Below are 24,283 nucleotides of genomic sequence, written 5' to 3'. Positions count from 1 at the left end.
TATGAGTTTCCGAACAGAACATTGTTCCAAAGGGCCGGTCGTTCATTCCGAGTGCACCAAAAACAGTGTTGGTGTACAGGTGCTCCAAATGCTTCAGTGCGTCTGGCAGGACAGATGGGAACAGTTGAAGCATGAGCTGCTGATTGGTTTACATGAAAACATAAGCTGCCTTTGGAAACAAATATGGGGCAACTCGGAAGTAAGAGCGGGTCGTCCAGTAACCGGAAGGTCTGATGTTCTATTCCTGCTTGGACCGGGTCATGTGCCGTTGTGCCTTTGGGCAAGGCACTTCACCCATCTTGCCTCTCACACTTGTGCCGGACAGCTGCGGTTACAGAATGTAGTTTACTGCCACCACAGTGTGAATGCGTGAGTGCATGAATAATGCAACCATTGTGAGCGCTTTGAGTGTCCGGTTGTCCACAAAAGCGCTATATAAATCTGATGCGTTATTATTAATCAGAGGGGAGCGCGCTTTGCCTCTCCGAACACACGCACTCATCGAGTAGTTATCGAACGCAACCCTAATGTTCATTTCGTGACTGATTCGAATGAGATGGAAGAAGACATTAATACATGAAGTTATGCTCACAAATGAAAATCCGATAGAATGACTTCGCAATGAACAATCCACAAAGTAGCGAGGGAACACTGTACTCTCGTTCCCACCAAGCATTGTCTTATGACTATATTGGTTCGTGTGCACAAAATAATCTTATTGCAAGAGTTGGGCTTAGTCGACTGTTTTTTTATTTGAATGAAGTTACTTCTTAACGCTTGGAGCCACTCCCCACAACACACACAATGCTGTGGTCGAGTTTTGCTTCCTGATTTTTTTTTCTGTCAAACATTTCGCCAAAGGTATTTTCAATTAATATCAATCATGTATCACTCGCAATACATAACGATATTCAAGCACGAGTTTTTCCATCAGGGTTGCAAGACATTGTTGTAAACAGTTTTTCTCATCACCAAGAAATTTTCACAGAATAAAACCTGCCGTGAATCATCTTTTTTTACTATGATTGCAGTAGATTCGTCGTAAATAGATTATTGTAGCGTTACCTTGACAAGCTGGCACAGAAACCAGCGGGGAATTTGTACTTGTAGTTCTCGCTCATGTCAAAATAATGCTACATTGCGGCAAATAAACCACTCTGTTAAAAATATCGCTCACTATAGCTGCACTTCAATGAGCTGCTGCTGTTTGTTTTCCAACAAATACAGTTGAACAGCAGTGCAATGTCATCCATCCATTTTCGGAACCACTTAACCTCACTGTTAGCATTATCGTAAGCATAGCTCAGCTCAGCTGACCTGCTTTTCTTTTCGTAGCCTCTGCCGTCTACCTGACCGACAACAAAAAAAGGTCTAGCTGGGTTGTTGGGCCGAGTGACAGCTGAGGGAGCCTCAGCTGTGGCTCTCATTTAAGTGAATGTATGCAAATGTTGATTTAATTTTAAATCCATTGTGGTGGTGTTTACAGCCAAAACAGCGAGTTTTGTCCATATCCCAATATTCATGGTCCTGACCGTATGCTGTCTAATTATGACTTTGTTCGGAAGCAGATTAAGTGGAGAATGCAAAACCGGTAGCTTTGTTCCACCTCTGTTTACATAGGTGGGGAAGCCTGGCTACTGGCTAAGCTAATGGTAACAAGTCTGAAACAAAGACTCCCTGTCTTGTTATCTGTTGTGTCCCTTTTAACTCCTCCATCCTCCCTCCTTTGCCTTTCACATCCTCCGCACCCACTCACCGGCCCCATCCTGCCCTCCGCCTTCCTTTATAACCCCTCCTTTGTCTTAGGGCCCCAATCATCCACACCTCCTCGTGCACCTTTTCATTTGGCTTCCCGAGCTGTGGTAATGAGATGTTTTATTATTTGCAATTCACAGCTTTTAATAGAGAGAAAATTTAGGCTAAGCCCCAGGTCGTCCGTCAGGTTGTTACCATGGGAGGCCGAACGGGCTTAGAGAGGAAGATAGCCCAGAAACGACGCATACACATTGAGTAGCAAGGTGACAAAGGGGCGCCATCTTTGTGGAATTTTCCAAACGCATGGAATGAGCACTTCAAAGTCCTCTGTAATGCTCCATTACAAATACTTTAAAGTTTAAATTATGCACAAAAAAAAACTAAAAAAAAAACCCAATTGATTACTAAAATACATGACCGACTGACCAAACTGCTCTTCCGATGAATACATTTGTGCCACAGCTGCCACTAAATAATTAATTAATCTATTGATTGTTTTCCAGATGAAGCAGACAAAAAAATGTGTAAATAGCCATGCCTTTACTCAAAGCAGGACATTCTTTCAAATCGACAGTGCATTCAAAAAAAGGAGCACACATGTTACTGGTAATGTTGATCATTTTTTTCCAACGTAAAAGGTTATTTACAAATGTGTCATTTTGATTAAACACAAAGATAGTCTGTGTGCTTTCATGGACAACTAAAGAAATCTGAGAATGACAATTTTAAGTTAGTCTCTTAATGATTAATCCATGATCTCAAGAGTTGTTGGTTAATCAATATTTATTTTTATACCTGTAATTTGTGCTATTTAAGTCAAGTTCTTATGGCAATTGGCATCATTTGAAAGAGCACAGTAATTTTGATGTGTTGCCTTGAGAACACCTCAGCCCATCTAAGCTCATTGGTGGATATTTCTAACGGACCTGTGTCGGCCAATCGGACGAGGGCATAATTCTGGCATTTTTCTATCTGATTTCCTGATTTGATTATCCACACAAAAAATTCTCCCCAAAAAAGAATCTGGTCATTTTCAAAACTCTTAGTTTGTTGTACTCAGGTTGACGTGGCCGTTTCTCCCAGACTTAGCCTTTTGACAGTCCGCCATTTTGGGTAAATCTTGTACATGCATGCAATCAGTATCACTGCCTGGTGTTGTGGGGTCACCTGAGGCCTTGAGGAGCCAAACGGAAACTGTCACTTTGGGATGATCCTAGTCTGTCCTTACTACGACTGGATTTCAAGGCGATCCCCAGGGCTTAACACCTTGCCGGGCTGGAGGTGCGAAGACGAGTGCCCAGTATGGTGATGTCATAAGACAGGCGCAAGACTGGAGGCTATTTTCCCTCAAAGACTGTGAACATCCAAAGCTTGATGGGTGACCAAGGTGTATGTGAAGGGTGTTGACCTGACTTTTCAGGTGCAGGGTGGGATGGAAGGGAATGAAGGTGGATGAAGGAAGTAGCATTAAGTCTCTGTAAGCCTCCTGGATCCTCTTTGGTGCCTCTCCACATGACACGGCTATCCTGCTCTCCTCCAACTTGGCTGCTTGGACAGCGGCCAGCCAGCCAGCACACGGACGGAGAGAGAGGTGGAGGAGAAAAATACAGCATGCTCAAGGCTGATGGGGACGGGTAGGTGCATAAATGGAGGGTGTATATGTCTTGAAAGAAGTGTGGGGACTTGATATTAAGAATATGTAAAATAGTGAGATGTAAAGAAAAGAAAAGATGAGACCAGTGGAGATAAGAGCTGAATGAAGAAGCTAAGAATAAGTTCTGAGTGATTTATTTATTTTTTTTAATTTCTTTTTATGTAGCTGGTATACCTGTCTATCACTGGCTGTGTGTGTGCGTGTGTTATTTTCGTTTCCTGCCTTGTTGATGGGCGAACACGCTGGCTTGTCCCGAAAGGCTGCCAGCTCCGTCGGATTGGGGATTAACCTCGGGATAATGGCCTTGATGCCCAGTTGAGTGGAAGCAAAGCTGTTTAAAAATATTGGCTGCCTGACTCATTTTCCTCTTCCTTCCTGTCTTTCACTTGCTGTCTATCGCTCATCTCTCTTCACCACATCCACTCTGTCTTTCTTTCTACGGGTACCTCATGTGCAGCTCTGCTTCCATGCTTGCTTTTCATGGTAACCTTTGACTGCCCACATGTTGAGAAGGGAGAGTGAGCGTAGCAATGAATGTCCATTCACAATCCTGTTGTGAATTTATTAAAGAATCACAAAGACACAGCCAATGATCATGTCCTTTAAAATATAAATTTATTTCTCTTTATTTTGCCTTTCACAAATTTAACAAATGACAGTCTCTGTAGAAGGTATAGAATGTGAATCAAAAATTAAATGCATGCTTAAACAGTTTCAATAGTTCTAGCCAGGGTTTTAAAATTCCATATATTTTAGAGGTACAGTTGTTTAATTAACTATTAATTGATTATCAAAATTGACAATAATTCTGATAATTGATTGTTCCGAGACCAAATCCTCGGAATTTCAATAGATCAATATTCAACATTTTTGCCTATATCCTGACATGTTATGGACAAAACAAGTAACTTCATCATAATGAATTTTGAATTAATATATGGCTGAAAATGGTGTCATTTTGAACTCTATTAGTATAGAATATAACCAACAGATCAATCAATTCAAATAATTGTTAGTGGCAGTTCTCCCTCTCTCTCTCTCTCTCTCACTTTTTGATAGCTTTACCATTGTCTAGAAACAATCAAATCTCGAGCTGTCTCTTTGCACTCTATTTGAACTGGTCATAAGCCAAAAGAAATCAGCATCAGCAACCAGACTATAAAATAAATGAAGCATCAGTAATATTTTATATGGGCTCAATCGTACTTGCGTCGTATGTATTATATACTGTGTACTGTACGCATGCACACTTGCAGTGTCCAAATATTTATTTTCTACAAACTAAGTCATTATTTCTTCCTCTTCTTCAAAGTTTTGTGATTCAGTACAATACAATTTCTTTTACATGAGAAATCTCCAATTGCAGCTTGATTGATTAAAAAACCAATGCTGGTTCAATGATACCATAACATCTGGCCATTCCCCTTCGATGTATGGAGTTAAACACAGTCTGACTCTAACCTTTTCCCAGCTGCAACTGTTTTCGCTAACTTTTTCACCCCTCCGAAGCCCTTTTATCAAGTAATGTGCAGAACTGTGACATTTGCTGAGCAGACGAGTGCAATTTGTATGCGGCGTGATTAGATGAGGGTGGCAATTTCCTGAGCAGCATACTGGCCACTAAAGGATAATGTGTCCCCACTTCCTGAAAACACCTTTATTGTCAAAATGTATGAAATTGCATGGACAGCGGCGTTAACATACATGACATGACCTGCCCAACAATGTTCCTCAAGGCACTTGTGATTTTTGAGCAGAGCTGGCTCAACCGTTAGTTATGCAATTAAGGCAAACGCTAAGGTGCCGTAGCCTGCAGGGGGGGCTATAAAATTGCGATATAAATTCACCTACTATAGATTATATTAAAAAGAATTATTGTAGTAAGCGACCAGCTTTGGAGTTAATCAACATACGAGCCGTCATTCCACCAATATTTATTGTTTTATTTTTTTTTATTTGACTTGACAAACTTGAGATGCGAGTGCTGTATGGCGTCAGTGGATCAACATCCATCCATCCATTCATTAGCTGAGCCACTTATCCTCACGAGGGTCCCGGATGTGCTGGAGCTAATCCCAGCTGTCTTCAGGCAGTCAGTGGGGTACATCTTGAACTGGTTGCCAGCCAATCATAGCACATTAGAAAAAACAAACATTCTCACTCACAATCCTAGGGGCAATTTAACTTTAAATTGGAACAATCGTCCAAAATGTCTCTCTAAGTTAAGTTGGCTGTTAAAGTAATCATACTACTAGGAAACTTAGACGTTGTGTTTAAAACAAAAGACAGCTTTGCCTTTAGTCTGCTTGTTAAATGTTAATTCATAATGGGAAATGCAGATAAAACCCTTTACACAACTGAAATTTGAACACGTTGCAGCAGTTGACACGGCCATATATTCTTTGTCCTCTGTGAAGAGCTGGGACGTCCATGCTGCACAAATATCCAGTGTGATAAAATGGCTTCATTCTTTTAATAGTTTTTAGTTATTCATTATAAAGTTATAGTGCTATTTTTCTTTACGTTCTTTTGTGAATAATAAAACGGGTTAACAGGGTTTAATTCATTTCATTGGGGAAATATGTTATGAGATACAAATGAAAATTGGTGTACAAGCGTGGTCACAGTACAAATTAAACTCTTCTCTTAAAGTACCACTCTAGTGTTTGGTTGCTAACTGCATCTGTGCAACTAGTCTCACCATGATATACTAACTAGTTAGTAACTAACTAGTTTTATATTTCAGTTGCAGGGCGCCATGAAGTGATCTTAACTCTAATAGAACATTTAGTAGAGATTAGACCTACATTGGCCTAATCTCCGCTTTTATTATAAAATGTTAACGTTAAATCGGACGAGCTAATGTTTTTACTACAAAATCCATTTTATGTTCTTCATATATCAGTTGTTTCACCCAAGTTGTTCATTGTGTTACAGTTTAAATTGTCTAAAGCGGTTGTTCTCAAAAAAGTTATACATTACTCATTAAGTGAGTAAGTAAGTAATACATACAAAAACCGCCTCAAAGGACTATATTGAGCGCCCCAGGTACCACATCATAACCAAGACCAACATTACAATACAGTAATGTAGTAGGTTCAAGAATTCATGAATATATTTTTGTAAGTCGCTCTACGTTATGCGTAGTTTGAACATTGCTCCAAAATGTTAATTAGAACATAATCATTTAGAATTACCACGCACCACTGTTAATCAACATTGCACTGTAATTACAATAAAGTTGGGAAGTAGAAGGTAGTGTGCACCTTTTTTGTTTTTAATTTCTCTTTGAAATTCTAATGAATTAATTTTGTAATTTGAATTGGTTGGCATCGATATCTATACAATACAACTGTGGAAACAATGCTAATTGTTTTCTTTTGCTACTGTATGCAAATCCTCAATGGGGGTCGTGCCATATAAAATCTCAGACTGTCTCAGTTTTTCAGTGTGGCTTTTTGTTTTATCTTTTCACCCAGACTTTTACAGTGGAACCCATTCAAGGGAAACCTCACGTAAACAAAGTTTGCCTCCGTGTTTGGTCCAGAAGGTCGTTTGAATTGGTCTCGGGTCAAGGAAGCAGAGGACAGGCTTGGAGCGACAAATTGAATAGAGAGACACACACAAGGAGGAAGAAGCCCCATCCTCTCACTCCATCACACGTCTCATCACTTTAGTCGTCTGGCCGGGGCCTCAAGTGACTTTGCTGCGATGTGACCGCCACAAAGCGGCCGTGACGCCACGAAGGTTCGGCTAAGCGTGTGCGTTTTAGCTCTCATTTGCATTTGTGGGTTTGACGACAGGAGCAATGTGTATGTGCGACATCAGTGCAAGGAGCCGCCGATCGTGTGTTTATGCACGTGTGTTTGTCGGCAGGGCTGAACGACGACAGTCACTTCTGATTTGGAGTCAGAAGGATGACAGAGTCTCGGAGCTCTGGTGGCAGCTCGGCTGAAACAAAACCAAATGTCAGCCTTCTTGTGTCTTCTGAAGAAAATTCATGGAATGATAAAAATATTTTTACATATCAAGCAATCTCTGAGGAACGAAGTTGCGGAATAACGCTGGAGAGATTTGGGATTGCTTGCTCTGGAAAAGTGACTACACGAAATTGAATATGCTGAAAAGAAACAAGCTAATTAGACTTGCGGAGAGTTGAGAGGTCAAAATGCACTCTTTAAAAAAGTTTCTCCTCTCGGATTAACTACACAGTCAGAGTCTTTTGGAACAGTATCTGATGAAGAAAACATTTCCTCCTTCACATGTGCTTCATTACGTTCCCTTTAATGATTTTCTTTTTCAGTTTGTTTGTTTTTATCAAGGCAGCATTAAATGCATTTGGGGGGGTGTTGGGGAGATGTTCACAAAATGTCATAGTTTGAATTCCTATCACTACAATCCAGGATGAAAGTTGAAAAAATAGTCATAGATCAGATTAGATAGATTAGATTTTGAAAATTTGCAATTTCAGCAGCAGTAGTGGTTATGCGAAATAAAGAAAACAGATAGCAAGCAAGGACACAGAAAATGTTCCCATTGAATGTATTCAAGCACACAACACTGCAGGAGGGAGAGAGGTTCATGCCGTTCTTTGTTCACATTACATTTCATATAGCACATTTTACTCGAAAAAGACTGCATTTAGTCCCAGTAAACAGAGTCAAATTTGAGAGTATAATATTCACTGTAAAATTTATTTTGGAGAATTTTACACTGTGTAAGCCTTGCATAACCATAAGGATTTTTCAAATCTGAAAAGATTGTTCATCTGTGACGGAGGCCACACATGAAGATAAATACAATTTTGGTTTTATTGAAATAGTCTGTGGTGTTGCAATAATCTCAACACAAAATGTCGTACTCCTAAAGCTTCTGCCCCACCACAAATCTTGAATCTAGAGCCCAAAGACTGAAAAACCACTATGTTCGCAAAAATGGAGAAAAAATACCAAATCAATAGCCCATCAACACCAGACGCAACCTCCATCCATCCATTATCTAACCCGCTTCTCCTCAGGAGGGTCGCAGGCGTGCTGGAGCCTATCCCAGCTGTCTTCGGCACCCTGAACTGGTTGCCAGCCAATCGCAGGGCACACAAAGACGAAAAACCATCCGTGTTTCACTCGCACCTGGGGACAATTTAGAGTGGAGTCAGAATCGAACCCTGCACCTCTGCACTGTGAGGCCATGAGGCTCACCAATCATCCACTCCACTGTGCCGCCAAGGAAAATTTTTGAACTAATATATAAAAGCGAGACTGGGGAAAAACTTGGCAAAGATGTTAAACACTTCCCTTATCTCCACGATTGGTCCACCATTCCTGAGCCTCACTGGACTTTGTATTTCGGCTGCGTTAACGCTTTTATTTTACTGGCATGCTTTTATTTTGAATGTTGCGCCAATGTTTCCTGAGTATTGCCAAAGGCACGGAATGTGGTCATGTACTGGAAAATACCTGCTATTTATACAAAATGCAACATTCGCTAGGACGGTAAACCTGCTGCATTCCATTCCAACTCAAAATTCAAGTGTCAAATAAAGTTGGGGAGTTGTTGGTTTCCTCACACGCGTGAAGATTTTTGGTCATAAACATTGAACGCCGACTCATTTTAGACTCAATTATTGGAATAAATTCACTCTTAACACACCTCAGATCACTGGATAATCTTGTAGGACAATTTTAGAAATATAAGATATTCTAGCATTTGCCATACTTGGTCCAAACGGGGCAAAATTGGGACCAAAACAACTGTATTGCTTAGTGTGTGTGCTTTCAATGGCCAAGTCCGGTGGTAGCGCTTCAAGCTACGACTCCACCGCCTTCGCCATGCTTGCTTCCCAGAAGACCCTCTCCACTAGCTTGTCCATGTTAACATACATACGTGACGAGTGACGAGCGATCTCCACTTTGCTGGCCCAACGTCGGCGTCTCTTCTTCCTTCGATTACGAGAAATGTCGCGGCGCGCTCTGGGCTCTGGCGTAGTTTTAGCACTGAGTGCTAACAGTTGATCACGACTGTAAATGAAGGCGCCATAGCTTCAAGCCAGTACAAATTGTGCGTTCAAGAAATATAAAATGAAACCAAAGACCTTGTTCTATTCTACAGTATGTCTTGTTGAAAGTCAGAAAATGTTATTACAATATCCTTGAATTTAAGTTTCTCTCTTTTACAAATCTAGTATAGAAATATATTCAGAATCAGTCAGATTATCTTAGAGAAGGAAATGAGAAGCGTGAAAGTCCATCAAAAAAAGCCATCATGCAGTTCTTTGCGAATCTTTGTTTTCTGAATCGAATGAAAACGCCACTCAGCTTATTGGTCATATTGTTTTTAAAGCATGTGATATGTTGTCGTTTTTCCCATGCAGTAGTGTCAACATATTGTTTGTCAGTCTCATGGCAATTTAAGAATATTCCCATTCTTCTTGACTTTTGAAATGGAAGAATGATGGATGGAAGGATTGACTGCATTGTGACTTTTCAGTTTCCTTTAAGACATGTTTGTTGGCCATTGACCCTGTATGTTTCTAGCTACAGATAAAAAAAAAAAAAAATAATTAGCAGGGTGTTTTCATTTATGAAGGACCTCTCTAGCGTTGTGTGTTGCAATAGAGCGTTTTTATCTTATAGAAATGGTCTGGCTTTACAATGTTGAATGCAAGTGGCCCTGAGAAGCAAGAGAAAGGAGGCGGTGTCTTTAAAGCAACTCAGTTTGTCGGCAAAGGTGGTTAGAGAAGACTCTCGATATTTCCATCATGCCGACACAGAAAGAAAAGAATATCTCAAGGTTAGAACAGCAATAGATTTTTCTCAGCAGTTCGTCAGCCAGAGGAAAAACACACAAAAAAACTATATCTACTTGCTTTTATGAAAAACAGATCCTCTCTTTACTCACTCTTCGCTCATTCCAATAAACACTAATCGCAATCAAAGGTTAAGAATTAGCAGAAAATTGATCAACACTCCTTTTTCTTTTTTCCGTTTTCCTCCTCCGTGCACTCGTCCAGTGCTGCTCACAGGAGACGCGCTTGTTCGAGCTGACGTGGGAGACATTGAGGATTTATGTGATCCTACAAGCCATCAGGTTGAGCAGAGCTTTGCTAAACATGACCTGAAGTGTGCCGGCCCCGGAGCAAACGTTGCTGTCACCTTGGCCGAGGCGAGCTGTCATTTCACCGAGCGGCCCATGAGACCTGACAGCTGTGGCGTTCCCAAAACAAATCACCGCTGCGCTTGGCCACACTGGGCGTCCCCGTGATTTAGTCCTCGTCCAGATGAGAGCGGGAAAGGCAGCTATTAATGGACTGCCTAAGTGTTCCGTGTTCATGTTTGAGGGTGCATGTTTAGGCTTGGTTGGCCTTGTTTTCCCGCCATCTCCTTCAGTGTTTCGATAGAGCGGCGACGTGCACATCCCCCTTTGTCAATTTCCTCGACCCCGCTAGCTTTTGTTATCACCTGCATCTCTTTGTGTTGGAACTTGAAATGCCTTTTGTGTGCCGAAAAAAAAATGGATAATAGATGAGCAATTGTGAATACAATCCTCAAATTCTAATTTGTATGTGTTTATTTATGCACGCACATGTCGCTCTTCAAATTGTCATGAATGGGCTATTCTTTGTAGCCGTCAGGGGAAATGCACGTCCATCACCCAGACTGTGCGAAACCAGAAGCTCCGAGGTGAAAGTTCAAGAGAGTTTTGTCTTGTGCTGAAAGCGAGGCCTTGTTTATTGATTTAATGCTAAATTTCACGCTCGTGGAGAGCGTTGGTGGTCTGTCTTAAATGTGGGGGCTTTTTTTATCCCTCTGTCTCAACTCTTTAGTGAACATGTTGTATTGTAGCTGTCACGTCTACTGAGCACACACACACACACGCACACACACGGACACCTTTTCTCTTCGACACGCACACACTCAAATCAACCTGTCAGACAGTGTTTAAACACAGAGATTTCGGTGTATTTATTGCCGGGCTGTTTTTAGACATCAAACTACAGCGGTTGAGATGTGGCTTCTATTGATGTCATTGTCTTTATGTCACATTCATTATTGAGCGATCCTTAGCCTGGTGTGTCATTCTTTTGCTAAATATACTTAATTCTTTCACTCCTGAGAGTAGAATCGAAACACTGTCCAGTGTATTTAATTGCTGAGCTGTTCCGACTTTCGCTCTGATTTATTTGGCACAGTGCGCAGAAGCACTTCATGACACAAATACCCAACAATTTTTTTTTTACTCATGTTTGGAATCGATTTTGGGGTACTGACGGGAATCAAACCCGGTAGCAAGAGCATGTACATCACTACGCTAGCAGTACCGTAATGTTTTTAACTTTTATTCTTTTGAAACATGCTTGGCTAGTTGACTTGTATTTAGTCCATGAATTTTTAAGCATTATTTGAATCTTGAGGACCAACGCGTACTGGGCATGCCTCTTAACTAGGTCTTCAAAATGAATCAAATTGTAATCCTGGTCACGATTTTGGCTGCCACGATTAAAATTAATCTTATTGGCGGTGATATTTACATATAAAATGTGAGCTCTGCTGATATCTGGTAAGGACTCTCACAACCAATAGTCAGCCAACTACCAAGGGCGAACACATGATCCTGGCTTCAAGGCTGGTTGTCTAAATAACATACCAGCATATTTATTCAGTTAACCAAGTCCTATCGCTCGATGATTTCTGTTTAACTGTGGCCTCGTGTACGGTGTTCTGCCACAACTTTTCACGAGTGGTCAACCATCGGCCAGAGCTCTGCTACGATTTGAAATTTGAATCACAGGTGATTGACTTGGCAGATGTTACGGCCAATCAAAAAGGACATGTCGTAGCTCAAGAGCATTTAAAACAAAAATTATGTTTCTGAGTATGAAGTGTCATCCAGAAAGCCGTACCAATACATTACACATCATATGCAGGTGTTTTGCAATAATACCAGACTATAGTTATAATTTTAATTGGACATGTGGCTGAAAAAGCGAAGAGTGGAAAGTCTCTGTCAACGTAAGGCACGAGCGTAGTCAAAGAATGGAGCCAACAGTCTCTCAAATATCCACACTATCTCCTTTTTCTCCCCCTGGTTTCCTTTCATTGTGTTGTCATAACAGGGCACGGCAATCTGCTTCTTCCTTGACAATCGCAAGCACGCTGTTGGTGGTAATGTGGTGCAATCAAAAAATAATGCAGAAAAGTACATGTGGCGCCTCAAAAAATTGTTATTCAATAAGAACACCGGGGGTTGCTTTTTTTTTTCGAGTTGCAAACTGCATTTTTATTTTTTTCACAATTGTCAATTTATGTCTCATTTGACATTAATTGTTCACCTTCTGAACACAATTTCAAACGAGAATGTTTTGTTGTGGTGCCCTTTTTATTTTTCATTGTTATAATTATATATTTGTTTCTTCACAGATTTGCTTGGGGAAAAAAAAAACATGATTTATTACACCATTAAGTTACCAAATTGAGTAATGTTGGTTATTATTACTATTATGAATTGCAATAATGCAATGAGACAGAAAGCAGGGGCAAATGTATTTCTGCTTTCTTCTCTCAGAATTGTGGAAGAGAGGCTTTTGCTCAGCTACCCAGATGAACAACAGAAAGGAGGACATGGAGATCTCCTCTCACTACCGTCAGCTCCTCCGAGAGCTCAATGAGCAGCGGCAGCACGGCATCCTCTGCGACGCTTGTGTCATCGTGGATGGAAAGATCTTCAAGGCCCACAAGAACGTCCTCCTGGGTTCCTCTCGCTACTTCAAGACTCTTTACTGCCAGGTGAGGTTCTAAACTGTCGCTGAAGTCGTGACAAGGGAGCGACTTGCTCCATGATGTCTGGAATAGAGAAATAAATGCCACTTCTCTTTTCATCGCCTCAGGTTAAAAAAGGTTCAGAGCCTCACCATCAAACCACAGTCACTCACTTGGACATTGTTACGGCGACAGGCTTCAAAGCCATCCTCGACTTCATGTACTCTGCTCACCTCGCCCTAACAAGTAAGAACGTCATTGAGGTCATGTCGGCGGCCAGCTACCTGCAGATGACAGACATCGTCCAAGCGTGCCACAGCTTCATCAAGGCCGCGCTCGACATCAGCATCCGCTCCGAGATGGCCGACGAACTGGCCGACTTTGAAATGGGAGCCGTCGTCACGGCCGGCATCGGAGGTGGCGGTGGAGGCGGCGCAGGGGGTGTTGGCATAACGGGAGCAGGGGGCGTGGCCGGGGTGGGCTTAGGAGGAGGTGGGATAGTAGGAATGGCCTCCGAAGCCCTCGCCTCCATCATGTCTGGTCGTAGCACTTCCCCCTGGCTGGCACGCCGTACCAGCCCCGCCAACTCGTCCGGGGACTCTGCCATCGCCAGCTGCCACGAGGGAGGTAGCACGTATGGCAAGGAGGACCAAGAACCGCCCAAGAGCCACGAGAGCCAGGAGGAAGCTTGTCACGACTCCCAGCCTGCTTGGCCGCATGACTACAGGCCTGTTAGCATCAAAGAGGAGCAGGTGTCCCCTGCCTCTTCCTCGCACCCCCGGGACACCCCCAGGGGTGCAGCCCAGAGCCTACGGCATCAAGCGGTGGGCGGCCCGAGTGCAGGTAGAGATGGATCCTGGCAGCCCTTATCAGGAGCGGGAAGAAGGAAGAACAGGAAGAACAAGGACACTGTCAGACATATAACCCAGCAGGCTGAGAGGAACTGGGAAGGCGAGCGGGAAAGAGAGAGAGACAGGGACAGTCGGCCCGGATCTCCTCTTCCATCCATGCTCGCTGTGGCCGGCTGGAACTACAATGGACAGGATATCCCAGGTATGACAGAACAATCATGTCACGCTTTTCATGGTCCTCTTACACAGCATGTTTGACTTGCATTTTTGTTTCACTATAGGGAACCAACAGTTTTACGTTGTGTAGTCGATTAGGGTGTTGTCCTGGGTCTCAAAAACAGGTCTTAAAACGTGATCAACTACAAGAGCACTGCAGTGTGTGTGTTTGGGCAACACCTTCAAAACGCCTTCAGGGTGTGATGAGTTGAACGATTGGACACAAAACCTTGTTCTTGTGAATTGTCACGTGACAAGATTTCCCAAGAATGACAGTCTGTCAAAATACTAAATCAGGTTGGAAGTGCTTCCATTAGAGCAAAACACACAACCTTTTATACTTCAAATGGCATTGATGACAAAAAAAAAAAATGGACGTAAGTAAATGGAGCAATATTTGTTAGAAAGACATTGTGGACAGTAGACGAAATCATGTTCTTCAATCATCAGTTGTTTTCTCATGAACGTTTTATGGAGGATTTGAGCGGTGTTTGAAGTGATCATTCCCTGTATTTTAGAAGGCTCCACAAAGATGTCGATTGTTATTTTGCTTCTGTGAAAAATTGTTTTGATCACATGCTGTAGATTTACTCTTTCAAAAGGTTAAGCAGTTGTATGTTGTATTTCGGGGGCAAATTATGTGGTTGCAGTTTTCTACTTGTTTGGCTCGTTAGCAAGATAACAAGATCGATTAGCCCAATTTCTACTTGGCTAACAGAAGAACCCATTCATTTTGGTGTGAACTTTGGAATTGAATTGCATTTGTCTTTTACAAGAAATCCCATTCATAGTTCAGGTTCAGAAACGACATTCGGTCAATTTGTGTGCAACATGTAAAAGTATGCATGTGCTGTTTTCCTAAAGTTACGAGCTGAGTATATGACCGCTTTTCTTCCAGCAGGGTTGAGATTAGCTTGCTTCCACACTAACGTGTTAGGACTAAGATGATTATCTCAAATCTTAGAGGTGTGAGGTGAAATGGGGTTAAATGCAGATGGATGATACAATCCTCTTCTTGCTCTTGTTTATGAAGCACTAACACACTCAGTCACCCACATCAAGAAGCAAACCTAATCTCACGTTCAAATACATTTTTTTTCATTTGAGGAAGCCTCTCTCGGTTCACAATAGTTAATGAATTTCTTTGCACAAAAACTAATTCATCAAAAACACCTGGCTGTGTGTTCTTGTGTACGTGTGTGTGGGTGTGTATTGGTGGGGGTTTAAGTGCGCTGTGGGCCCAAGGCGTCGATAGTTAGATCATTAAAAGTAAGAGAAGCTAATCCTGGGCGCATTAAGGGAGTTGGCTGTGAAATGGGCACACACGTCGCACAGCTAAAGAAAACAGGATAATTGAATTGACCTGGGTCACTGCGCGGATTACCAGTGCGTCCTCACTATCCTAAGCTCCTCCCCCTCTCTGCGGGATTTAGGGGAGGACCTCTGGAAAGGGCGAGCAGACGGAATAAGGTAGACATGTTGGACAGTGGTACATGTGTTGGGTAAAACGAGAGAAAAAAAAGGAGAGGAGCAGCGGGCAGGAAATGGTCTTTTTAGCAATCAGTGTCTTAAGTAATATAAACCTTCATCTTCCTTGAGACACATTATCAATTAATCAATTATTGGATTATTTTTATGCTTCCAATTTTTTGCAAACATGTTGATGTTGCTATTCTGGCATTTACGTGTGGGAGTTTGTGATTTTGATGTGGAAATATTTGACTCCATGTGCTTGATGATGACCTTAATTCCAGCAATGGCAGAAAAGATTGTCTTGTCCTCATAAATGATCTTTGACAAAACCCCCAACTGACGGCTTCCAAGACACATTCACACACACACACGCACACGTATGTACCCAAAAAGGCTTATTGTAGTACCTTGGACAGCTTGGATATGATTACCACTGTGTGTTTTGAAAGACTCCAGGAAGGTGGTTTCTTTGTGTTTTGGGAGGGTTGAGGGTTCTTTCCTGAAAAGGTTTTGTATTGTGAGGTCATTATTGACTGAGGAGCAGATAGACCCTTCACTGGGGGTGGTGTGAGTTGGCTGCCGGAGCATTCTTCTGTTCTGTCATGTGAAGCCAGTAAATTCTAACCGAGAAAAAAAATGGTCACCGGAACAAAAGTGGTTTCAGTTTATACTGAGTGATGGTCAAAAATACACAAGATTTGTTTAGGCTTATGCCCACTTAAGTCTTAAGTCTCTGTAAGTAAAGGATTTTGTCACCTGCAGTTGGAGATCCGAATCAGATGTAAAGGGCATATGGACGTCCAGGGAATTAGAAAGTTGTGTACAGCTCTATTTAAAGCTACTACATTCAACACACAATTGCAAAGAAGGTAGAGTGGACACTTGCATCACAATCTCTTTAAGACCTAAATGCTGTCAAATAGGTTACTTTTGGTTTTTTTTGTTGTTTTTTTTGCCATATACTGTACTGTATGTGTAAAATGAAATTGTGTAAGTAACAGCTAGTACAATTTCACAAAAAAAGATTAAATGGGATTGACTCTCACTTTTGCTCTCACTGACGGAGTTACCTTTTTTTTTCATTTTTTTTTTCATTCGATATCTTGTAAGAAACATTTGCTTTTTGTCTTACCATCTTAAACAATTTTAATTGTATATTATATCTACTGGTCATTTGATTCGATTGGCCTTCCGCCATTGGCTTGACCCGCATTTATCAGCAATTTTCTTTCATGACTCCCAAAACATTTTATATCATATATCTGGTTGACCGGCTGGCTTTATTCCGGAGAGTATTACATTTTGCGAATTTCATAAGATTTACACCATTGATGTATGCACCAAACATTTATGCATGATGCCCTTTAAGTTGCATTTCTGCTGCTGCATTGTTTTCGTTGCCATGAAGTGACAACTTTAAAGAAAAAAACCCCCCAGAAATGCTTTTCTCAGATGTCAAAACATGCCTTCTTTGACTGAGTCGCGTTTTAAAATGCATAATATACAGAGATAATTACACTGAAATGGGAGCTGATCGATTTTTTTATTTATTTATTTATTTTTTAAATTCGGTTTCAAAAGTTTCCCGGAAACAAAATTTCTGATTTAAAAAAATACCGGCTTTTGAAAAGGGATATTAGCTGCTGATAACATCGGCTGGCCGATTAATCGGTCATGCCCCACTAAAAACACAAGTAGCGAGCCTAATGTATCTCAATATAAAAGTAGTTTTTTCTTAATAAAGAGACTCAAGTAAAAGCAAAACATATTGTACTAAAACTACTCTGACAAATACAATTATTCCAAAAGTTTGATCTGTAAGGGTGTAAATGTCACTTGTATGACCTGCCAGCCACATCTATTGTACCTATAGTGACCATTGTTGATGTTTTATAACTGGTAGCAGGATGACAGCACGGCAATTGCCTGACTAAGGATTTGAATGGATTATTTTCCTCACATACGGATAATGTATGGTCGTGTTTAAGCTGTGTGTCGGGTCATTCGTTTGAAAATGTGGCGTGTCCATGTTGACATAAACAGTTGCACGAATGAGGATTTGATTTCTTTAGATCCTCTTCCCTTGCAAACATCTGCTGCATTCACTTGACGTTATTATTTGGGCCATGATGTGCTCGACTTCCTGTCTGTGTCACGTGACCTCCGCTTGTCTGATGCTCACCTTGTGTGCTGACACAAATATGGGAGCTGCACACATGTGAGAAAGGAAAAGAATTCACAACTGTTTTTAGACTGCACTAATCTGATTATCTGCGATAATTTTGTTTCTGCCCGCTATTTTATTAAAGCTGACACTTTCAAAAGAGAAGCTTTAAATAGCCTCCAGCTCCACGAGCTGATGTCAGAAACCTTGAAATACTTACCTGAAATTATTTTTAGGTTGTTACCCGTTGTTTCTACCTGACCTGGGATGAAAAGCATCTGCAGATCAAAACCTGTCATGTTATTAAAAATAAATAAATAATGTGTATTTCACTGATGTTAAATACCACCCCATCTTCATCATCCCCCCCCCCCCCAATGTGCTCGAGGGTGCAAAAAAGAAATGATGGCATAGAAGACATTTTCCTGCGCTTGATGATATTACATTTTCAGCAGGGTGTTTTTACTTATTTACAGTATTTGTAGACTACTGATGCGGTCATATATCTTTATCTCAAAATCTGAAAGAATAAATCACTTGTTTATAATGTTACTACAAATGATCAAGTCTTCTCTTAACCTGCGGTCAGCCCAAACGCAAGTTGAGTGTTTCTCGCAGTGCATTCCCAATTGTTGTCAAAGCACTTCGCAGGATGAAGAGTTTGAGGCAAAAATTTTGTTCTTGGGCCATTTCACTGGAGTGTGCAAATCTGAACTCAAAGAGGCATTGTGTCGCCGACAGCCAATCGGTGTCAATGTCGATGTACTTAATATGGCGCACACACAGCGGTGAGGAAATAAAAATAATGTGGGACAATATCGCTTTGGTCTGTGGGACTACAAGGTATACAACACAGCCAGCTTCCAAAAAGGAGCAGGCTTGGAGAATTGGGAGCAAAGAAGTACACCAATCTGGTGAGTGTATTGCCTTGTTTACTACGATTGAACTGTCAACCACGATAGCATTGAGCAGCCAAAGTAAAACATTTGTCACCAGATTGACTAGATGGAGAAGCCCCTCCACTGTCCGTGTAGTTCCCCCACAATCAAACTGAAGCCAGACGTGGGGCGATGCGATATTTCCTGTTGCATCTGAAACTAGCCAAGTATTCAATTTAAAGGCCGCCGCATTCAGAGCGATGCTGCTGAAATGACTGATTCTGGACAATCATGGGAAGAGAAATACATTCGGTTAACGATGTACAAATGTTGGGTGTTGGTGTGAAGTTTTAAGTGATACTGGTTTATTTAGCGTTCATGAGTTTGTTAGCCGAGGGGAGGAATCTGTTCATGCGGCGGAAAGTTCTGGTGTGTATGCACCGCAGCCTCCTGCTTGAGGTGAGAGGGTTGAACAGGCTGTGTGCAGGGTGAGTACGGTCGGCTGTAATCTGACCTATGTGTCCCCGGGTCCTGGAGATGTAAAGTTGCCCCACATGGATGGAAGTTGACATATTTAATAATAATAATGAAACACATTTTTCATTCATTAGTCAACAAAGGTGATCTGGCAGATTAAGTGATTATCAAATTAATAGTTCATTTGCAGCAGTAACGGATTGATATTTTTATTTATTAGAAAACTAAAATAAGTATTTTTGAGGGAGGCTGGAAGGGATTAATGGCATTTCCATTCTTTTCAATGAGGAATGTGTTTTGAGTATCTCAAGGCACTACGATATTGTAATTTCTTATTGGTAACCTTTTTCTTTCAAGTTATTGTCCTATCTTGTCAAAATCCTGCTCGTTATTTAGCATGTGTATTATTTCAAGATTTTTAAACAACATTTTCAGCAACCCACTGCAAAGTTCATTTTTGCTGTCTTGTTTGCTTTGAATTCAGCCCCAAGGACACGCCCACTTGACATTGCTACATGGTAATTATTTTATGTATTTATTATTTATATTGAAATGATTCGGTGACCTGTCAGGCAAGCTTTAGGGGATTTTGGCAACTTGGTAGAAGGCCAGAATGATGCTCACACATGAAGAGTTCAGACACGTGGGTTGTACTTGTTCTGTTCTGATTTTCCCTCGAGCTCGTGCACATGGATTACATCTTTTTTTTGGGAGGGTATTTTTCAAATCCAACATCTTTATCTGACTCTCCTTCCTCAACAAAACACTCATTCATTCTCATAAATGCTCATGGAGACAAAAAAAAAGTTCTAGCGTCAACTCTGCCCATGTGCTGCATTGTTTCACTTGTTGGTGCTCAGACCTTCACCCAGTGGAGCTGTGATGGCGTCAGAACTCACCAGAGGTCTGCAGACTGGCGTCGCCCCGCCGCTCACCTCATGTTTGAACCTCCACATCAACTTTTGCTCTTTGCCCCTCTCTGTCGCCTTGCACCTTGTCTCCCCAAGCCTCTGCAGTCTAAAGGTGAACACTTAAAATAATGAATCAGATCCCCCTTTTGCCCCCTTCCTCTCTGTATTCCAGTTAAGTCTCTCCCAATAGTATTTGCACTTCATTAAACTTGAAATAGGTTTAATATTTAAAACACCATGAACAGCTTTCAACACCCGCCCATCCCTCTCCACTTTTTCACTCCCTTCCTCTTACTTTTTTTGCTTTAATAATCCACTCTCATATGTCCTCCCTAATTCACTCCTCCTTCATTAAAAACCAAAATAGATTTAATATTTCAGATTGTGTGGACTTAATTTTCAGCCCTTTCTTCATACGCATGCGTCGGATGACTACTTCATCACAATGAAGGCCGTCCTCCCTCGCCCCCACACTATTCTCTTCTGTGTGTCTTCTTTTTTTCTGGCCCCTGGTGGGGCTTTCTCACTTTTTCCACAGTGCCTCCTTTATCTGTTGTCTCGCATTGTGTTCCACACCTCGCTGTTTCCCCCCCACCCTCTATTTGCTCTTTGTCCCCAGACTCCACACATGATCATTTCAGCCTTTTCCTCCCATCCGATTGACTCCTGTGGCCTGTCTGCCCCACCTCCCATGCACCAGGCTGTTCTTCCCCCACTATTCTTTTTATTGAGAGGCTCATTTCAGCCTTAAGAAGAAAAAAAAATGTAATATTGCCGTGGCAACCAGTTTTTTTTCTCACCGCCCACCAGCCATCCTTGTTGTATGACCTCACATCCTGCCGGACATTATGGGCAGTCCACCAGCTAAAAGCCCCTTCTCCTACCCGCACACATTCACACCATTTTTCACACTCTTGCTGTCTGTCTTGTTCTCTCGCAGTTCTGCCTTCTCTAAATGCGCTCTATTTTTAATTCTATGGCTTTAAACCAGCTACATTGGACAGGGGAAGAAACAACCCCTCCCGAATCTTGATGGTCCTGTTTATCCCCAGAATGTCGGGCAGCATGCCCCCCAGCCCCTCCTCCCTTCTGCCCCTAGAGCATGCCAGAGAATGAGGGTGCGGGGGTGTTAAAGATTAGAAATCCCACCCTGCGTGCACCTGGGATGGGCACGTGTGTGCGCTGGAGTGAGTCGTGGCCCACACACACACACACTGCGTGCGCTCACCGCGAGAACTTGCATGCAGTATATACAGTACAGCCCCCACGTCTCTTGGCATCTATCAGTCAGGTCGAAGAATGAAATGAACCTCCGTGCATCATGGCAGGATGTCCTGTTGGCACAGCATGCAGGGTGGGTGGGTCAGGAGGTTTCTGTGGTTACACAATTCACGGCTGAACCCCCCCCCCCCACCACCATTAGTGAAACTCCACCCTTAAACACACACACGCATCACATGAAAGGAACAATATAGACAGATTACACCATTACACCTGAGTAGAAAAAAAACAATTGCTTATTCTGAAGACCTGATTATTTAAAAGGTGTGAGCGGATATTTGAACCGCCACTGTCTGATTATATAAAATCTTTGCTCACCTGCAAACCTAATGGAGACAACCGTAATGCATGAATGAATTAATAATTGACTATTTTTAAAATGTGATTTTCAGTGTGATGAGACAGAGTCCTCTTACACAAGTATTTGTCGCTTTAACCAATCTGCTGCGTCTTGGGTGCAATTTGTGATTGGCAGTCAGTCGGGGAGCACTACAGTAATGGGGGGAGTCCGTGTATACTTGGCTCACAATAGTTTTGCCAAATTAGGACATCGCTAAACCTCCGCTTTGTGTTGTCAACCCGAAGCACTAACTTCATTGGCCCTGCAGACTTAAATGCAATGAACTTTCTAACTCAAATTAAGCTTAGGTCATCATAATCAACATTTTTGATTTTTTTTTTTTTTTAAACAGCACAGATGCCAATGCCATTTTTAGACTAGTCTAAACATTTCTATCAATGGTTTTAATCTTTTAATTTTGTACAGTAAATCTTATTTCACAAGTTGGGCTCTATATAAATAATGCAATTTCCATTATTCTTCTCTAATTTATTCCATTAGTGACTAATGAACACGTTTAAATCTCTTATTTACACTATAAATTGAACAATCCTGTTGTCAGCAAGAGCAAGCAAGGAAGAGCAACTATAAGCTCCGGTGTCGCGCCTCCTTTATTTAGACTGCAGGGTTCTACTCACCTTTTGTACCAGTTGAACTGGTAGGTCCGACTTTTTTTCTTGGTTGCTCCACCTAATTCCACAGTCAAAATGTTTCCGAACATCTTCCAAAATCGGGCTAGATTGGTGGAGTCTGACCGCTGAGACTGCTACGTAAATGAATTGGACCGAGTCAGCGGTGTGTGTGTACGTGAAATTTACTTTCCCTAAAGCTTCAGTATTTATAATAAATGTTTGTTTTTTTTTAACTCAAAGAGACATCGACTGGTTGTATGTGCACAACATTTAATATTTTGAGTCTCCACGTCATTCCAAACTGGGCGCACCATGGAGCCTTGCGTTAGCAAACTAGTGGCGTCTGCTACAATGTGCAGTGTCGTCATGCCTTTGCACACCTGCTGATAAATCCGGAGAGAGCGGATCGTCAATCCTCTTGTTAATTTCGAGGACTGAGAGTGTGATGTAATTTGGATTGATATAAATTAAAATATCATAATCCCGACGACTTTAGTGTACTTACAGGTACTGTACATTGTGTATGTGCACACGAAGCTGTAAACTGTATAATGTTGGGGTTTTTTTCATGTGTAAATCAATGTTTTCAAATGCTGATAAGGTGTTTGATATTATAGTTTGCGGTAAATTTACGTTTTAAACTATATAGGCAATTGTGAGCACTTTTAGGGGAGTGTCAATTATTCACGGGAATTTGCTATTTGCGGAAATCATGCTTTGTGAGAAACATGTACACATGACTCTTAAAAGTCAGTGTGAGGTCCATGTCGTAGCTTCTGTTCTGGTGATGTGAGCGAGGTAACATGCTTCCCTCCCACCGATCTGATAGCCCCGATAATGGACCCTGCAGCCATGAGCCTGGCAGCACTGGGCTATGGCTTGCCTCACTTTACCTGACATTCACTAAGAGCTATTTGAGCACAAGCGGGAAGCTGCAGCATGACAAAAAGAAGCCGAAAGTGTGTGAAGAGACATTACTGTTAGCTAATGGCTGAATCTTTGCACTCTGTCATTTTCAGCCAACCTGGAGTTCCTCTCCCTTGCTCTGTTTATTTGAGCAAGGTAGCTTTGTTCTCTTTGCTGTGCCCGCTCCCTCTGTGGCCTCCACCCCCGCCACATCGGTTGGAAAGGGGCGCCATGTGGGGAGAGGGAGGTGTTGGAGGGGGCTGGGGGGAGTTGTGTGATGTTTGGACAAAACGGACAACCTGCACAGGATGTCAAGGTTTTCAGCCAGCGGGTGTGTCCCTTTCATTGAGGCATTGAGCTCATATACAATACACGCACACACACGCGCTCGCTCAATGCTTCAATGACAGTGATATACAGTGTTGTATATATGTGTGTACAGTATATGAACGTACAGTATATACAGTACATGTGTATTAAGACTGCCACGATTAGTCAATTAGCCATGATGACATCAAAGACTAAAATCAATTAAATAGATACATAAATAAATGACTCGCTGACTATTAAATAAATTGTCAACAAGTCGTTTATTTATTTGCCGCTTTGTTTTTCATGCGTAACTGCCTCGTGGGCGAAAACAATTTAAGGCCACAGTATTCCCTTCAATTTGAAGTTGCTCCCTCATTGATATAAATGTCAGGAACTTCAACTCAACTTCAAAATAGGTAGCTATCATGACAACTGTTGGTCATCAGTCAATTCAAATAATTGTATGTGGCAGATATTCGTAAATCGTCCCAAATTAATAATAATAAAAATAATAATAATAATAATTTTGTAAAAAAAAGTCGACCTCTACTTTACAGTTTTTCTCCTATTGCATGGGGTTCTGGTCTCCATTTATCGCGATAAACGAAGGATTACTACATGCACGTGTATGTAAATACTGTATATGTATACATATACAGGGCGGCAAGATGGCCTCGC

The 24,283-nt window shown here is 41.7% G+C and overlaps 1 protein-coding gene across 2 annotated transcripts in view; it reads left to right on the top strand.

Moving 5' to 3' along the window:
• Window positions 1-24,283, top strand: part of zbtb46 (zinc finger and BTB domain containing 46) — a 72,945-nt gene that overhangs the window by 15,679 nt on the left and 32,983 nt on the right. Inside the window, exons 1-3 of one of the 2 annotated variants that reach the window (XM_088289972.1) lie at window positions 3,203-3,389; window positions 12,971-13,191; window positions 13,293-14,217. In XM_088289972.1, coding sequence (XP_088146098.1) covers window positions 3,380-3,389; window positions 12,971-13,191; window positions 13,293-14,217 — 1,156 coding nt within the window. In that variant the 5' untranslated portion in view covers window positions 3,203-3,379. Of the gene's footprint in view, window positions 1-3,202; window positions 3,390-12,970; window positions 13,192-13,292; window positions 14,218-24,283 lie in introns of those variants that run through there. The other variant, XM_088289973.1, reaches the window with a different exon arrangement.

This window comes from Idiotropiscis lumnitzeri, chromosome 3 (assembly GCF_059441095.1).
Source record: "Idiotropiscis lumnitzeri isolate Australia: NSW breed Sydney's pygmy pipehorse chromosome 3, RoL_Ilum_1.0, whole genome shotgun sequence".
In the NCBI taxonomy this organism is placed as follows: Eukaryota; Metazoa; Chordata; class Actinopteri; order Syngnathiformes; family Syngnathidae; genus Idiotropiscis; species Idiotropiscis lumnitzeri.
The sequence above is the reverse complement of the archived record's forward strand: the minus strand, read 5'-3'. Positions and strand labels throughout refer to the sequence as shown.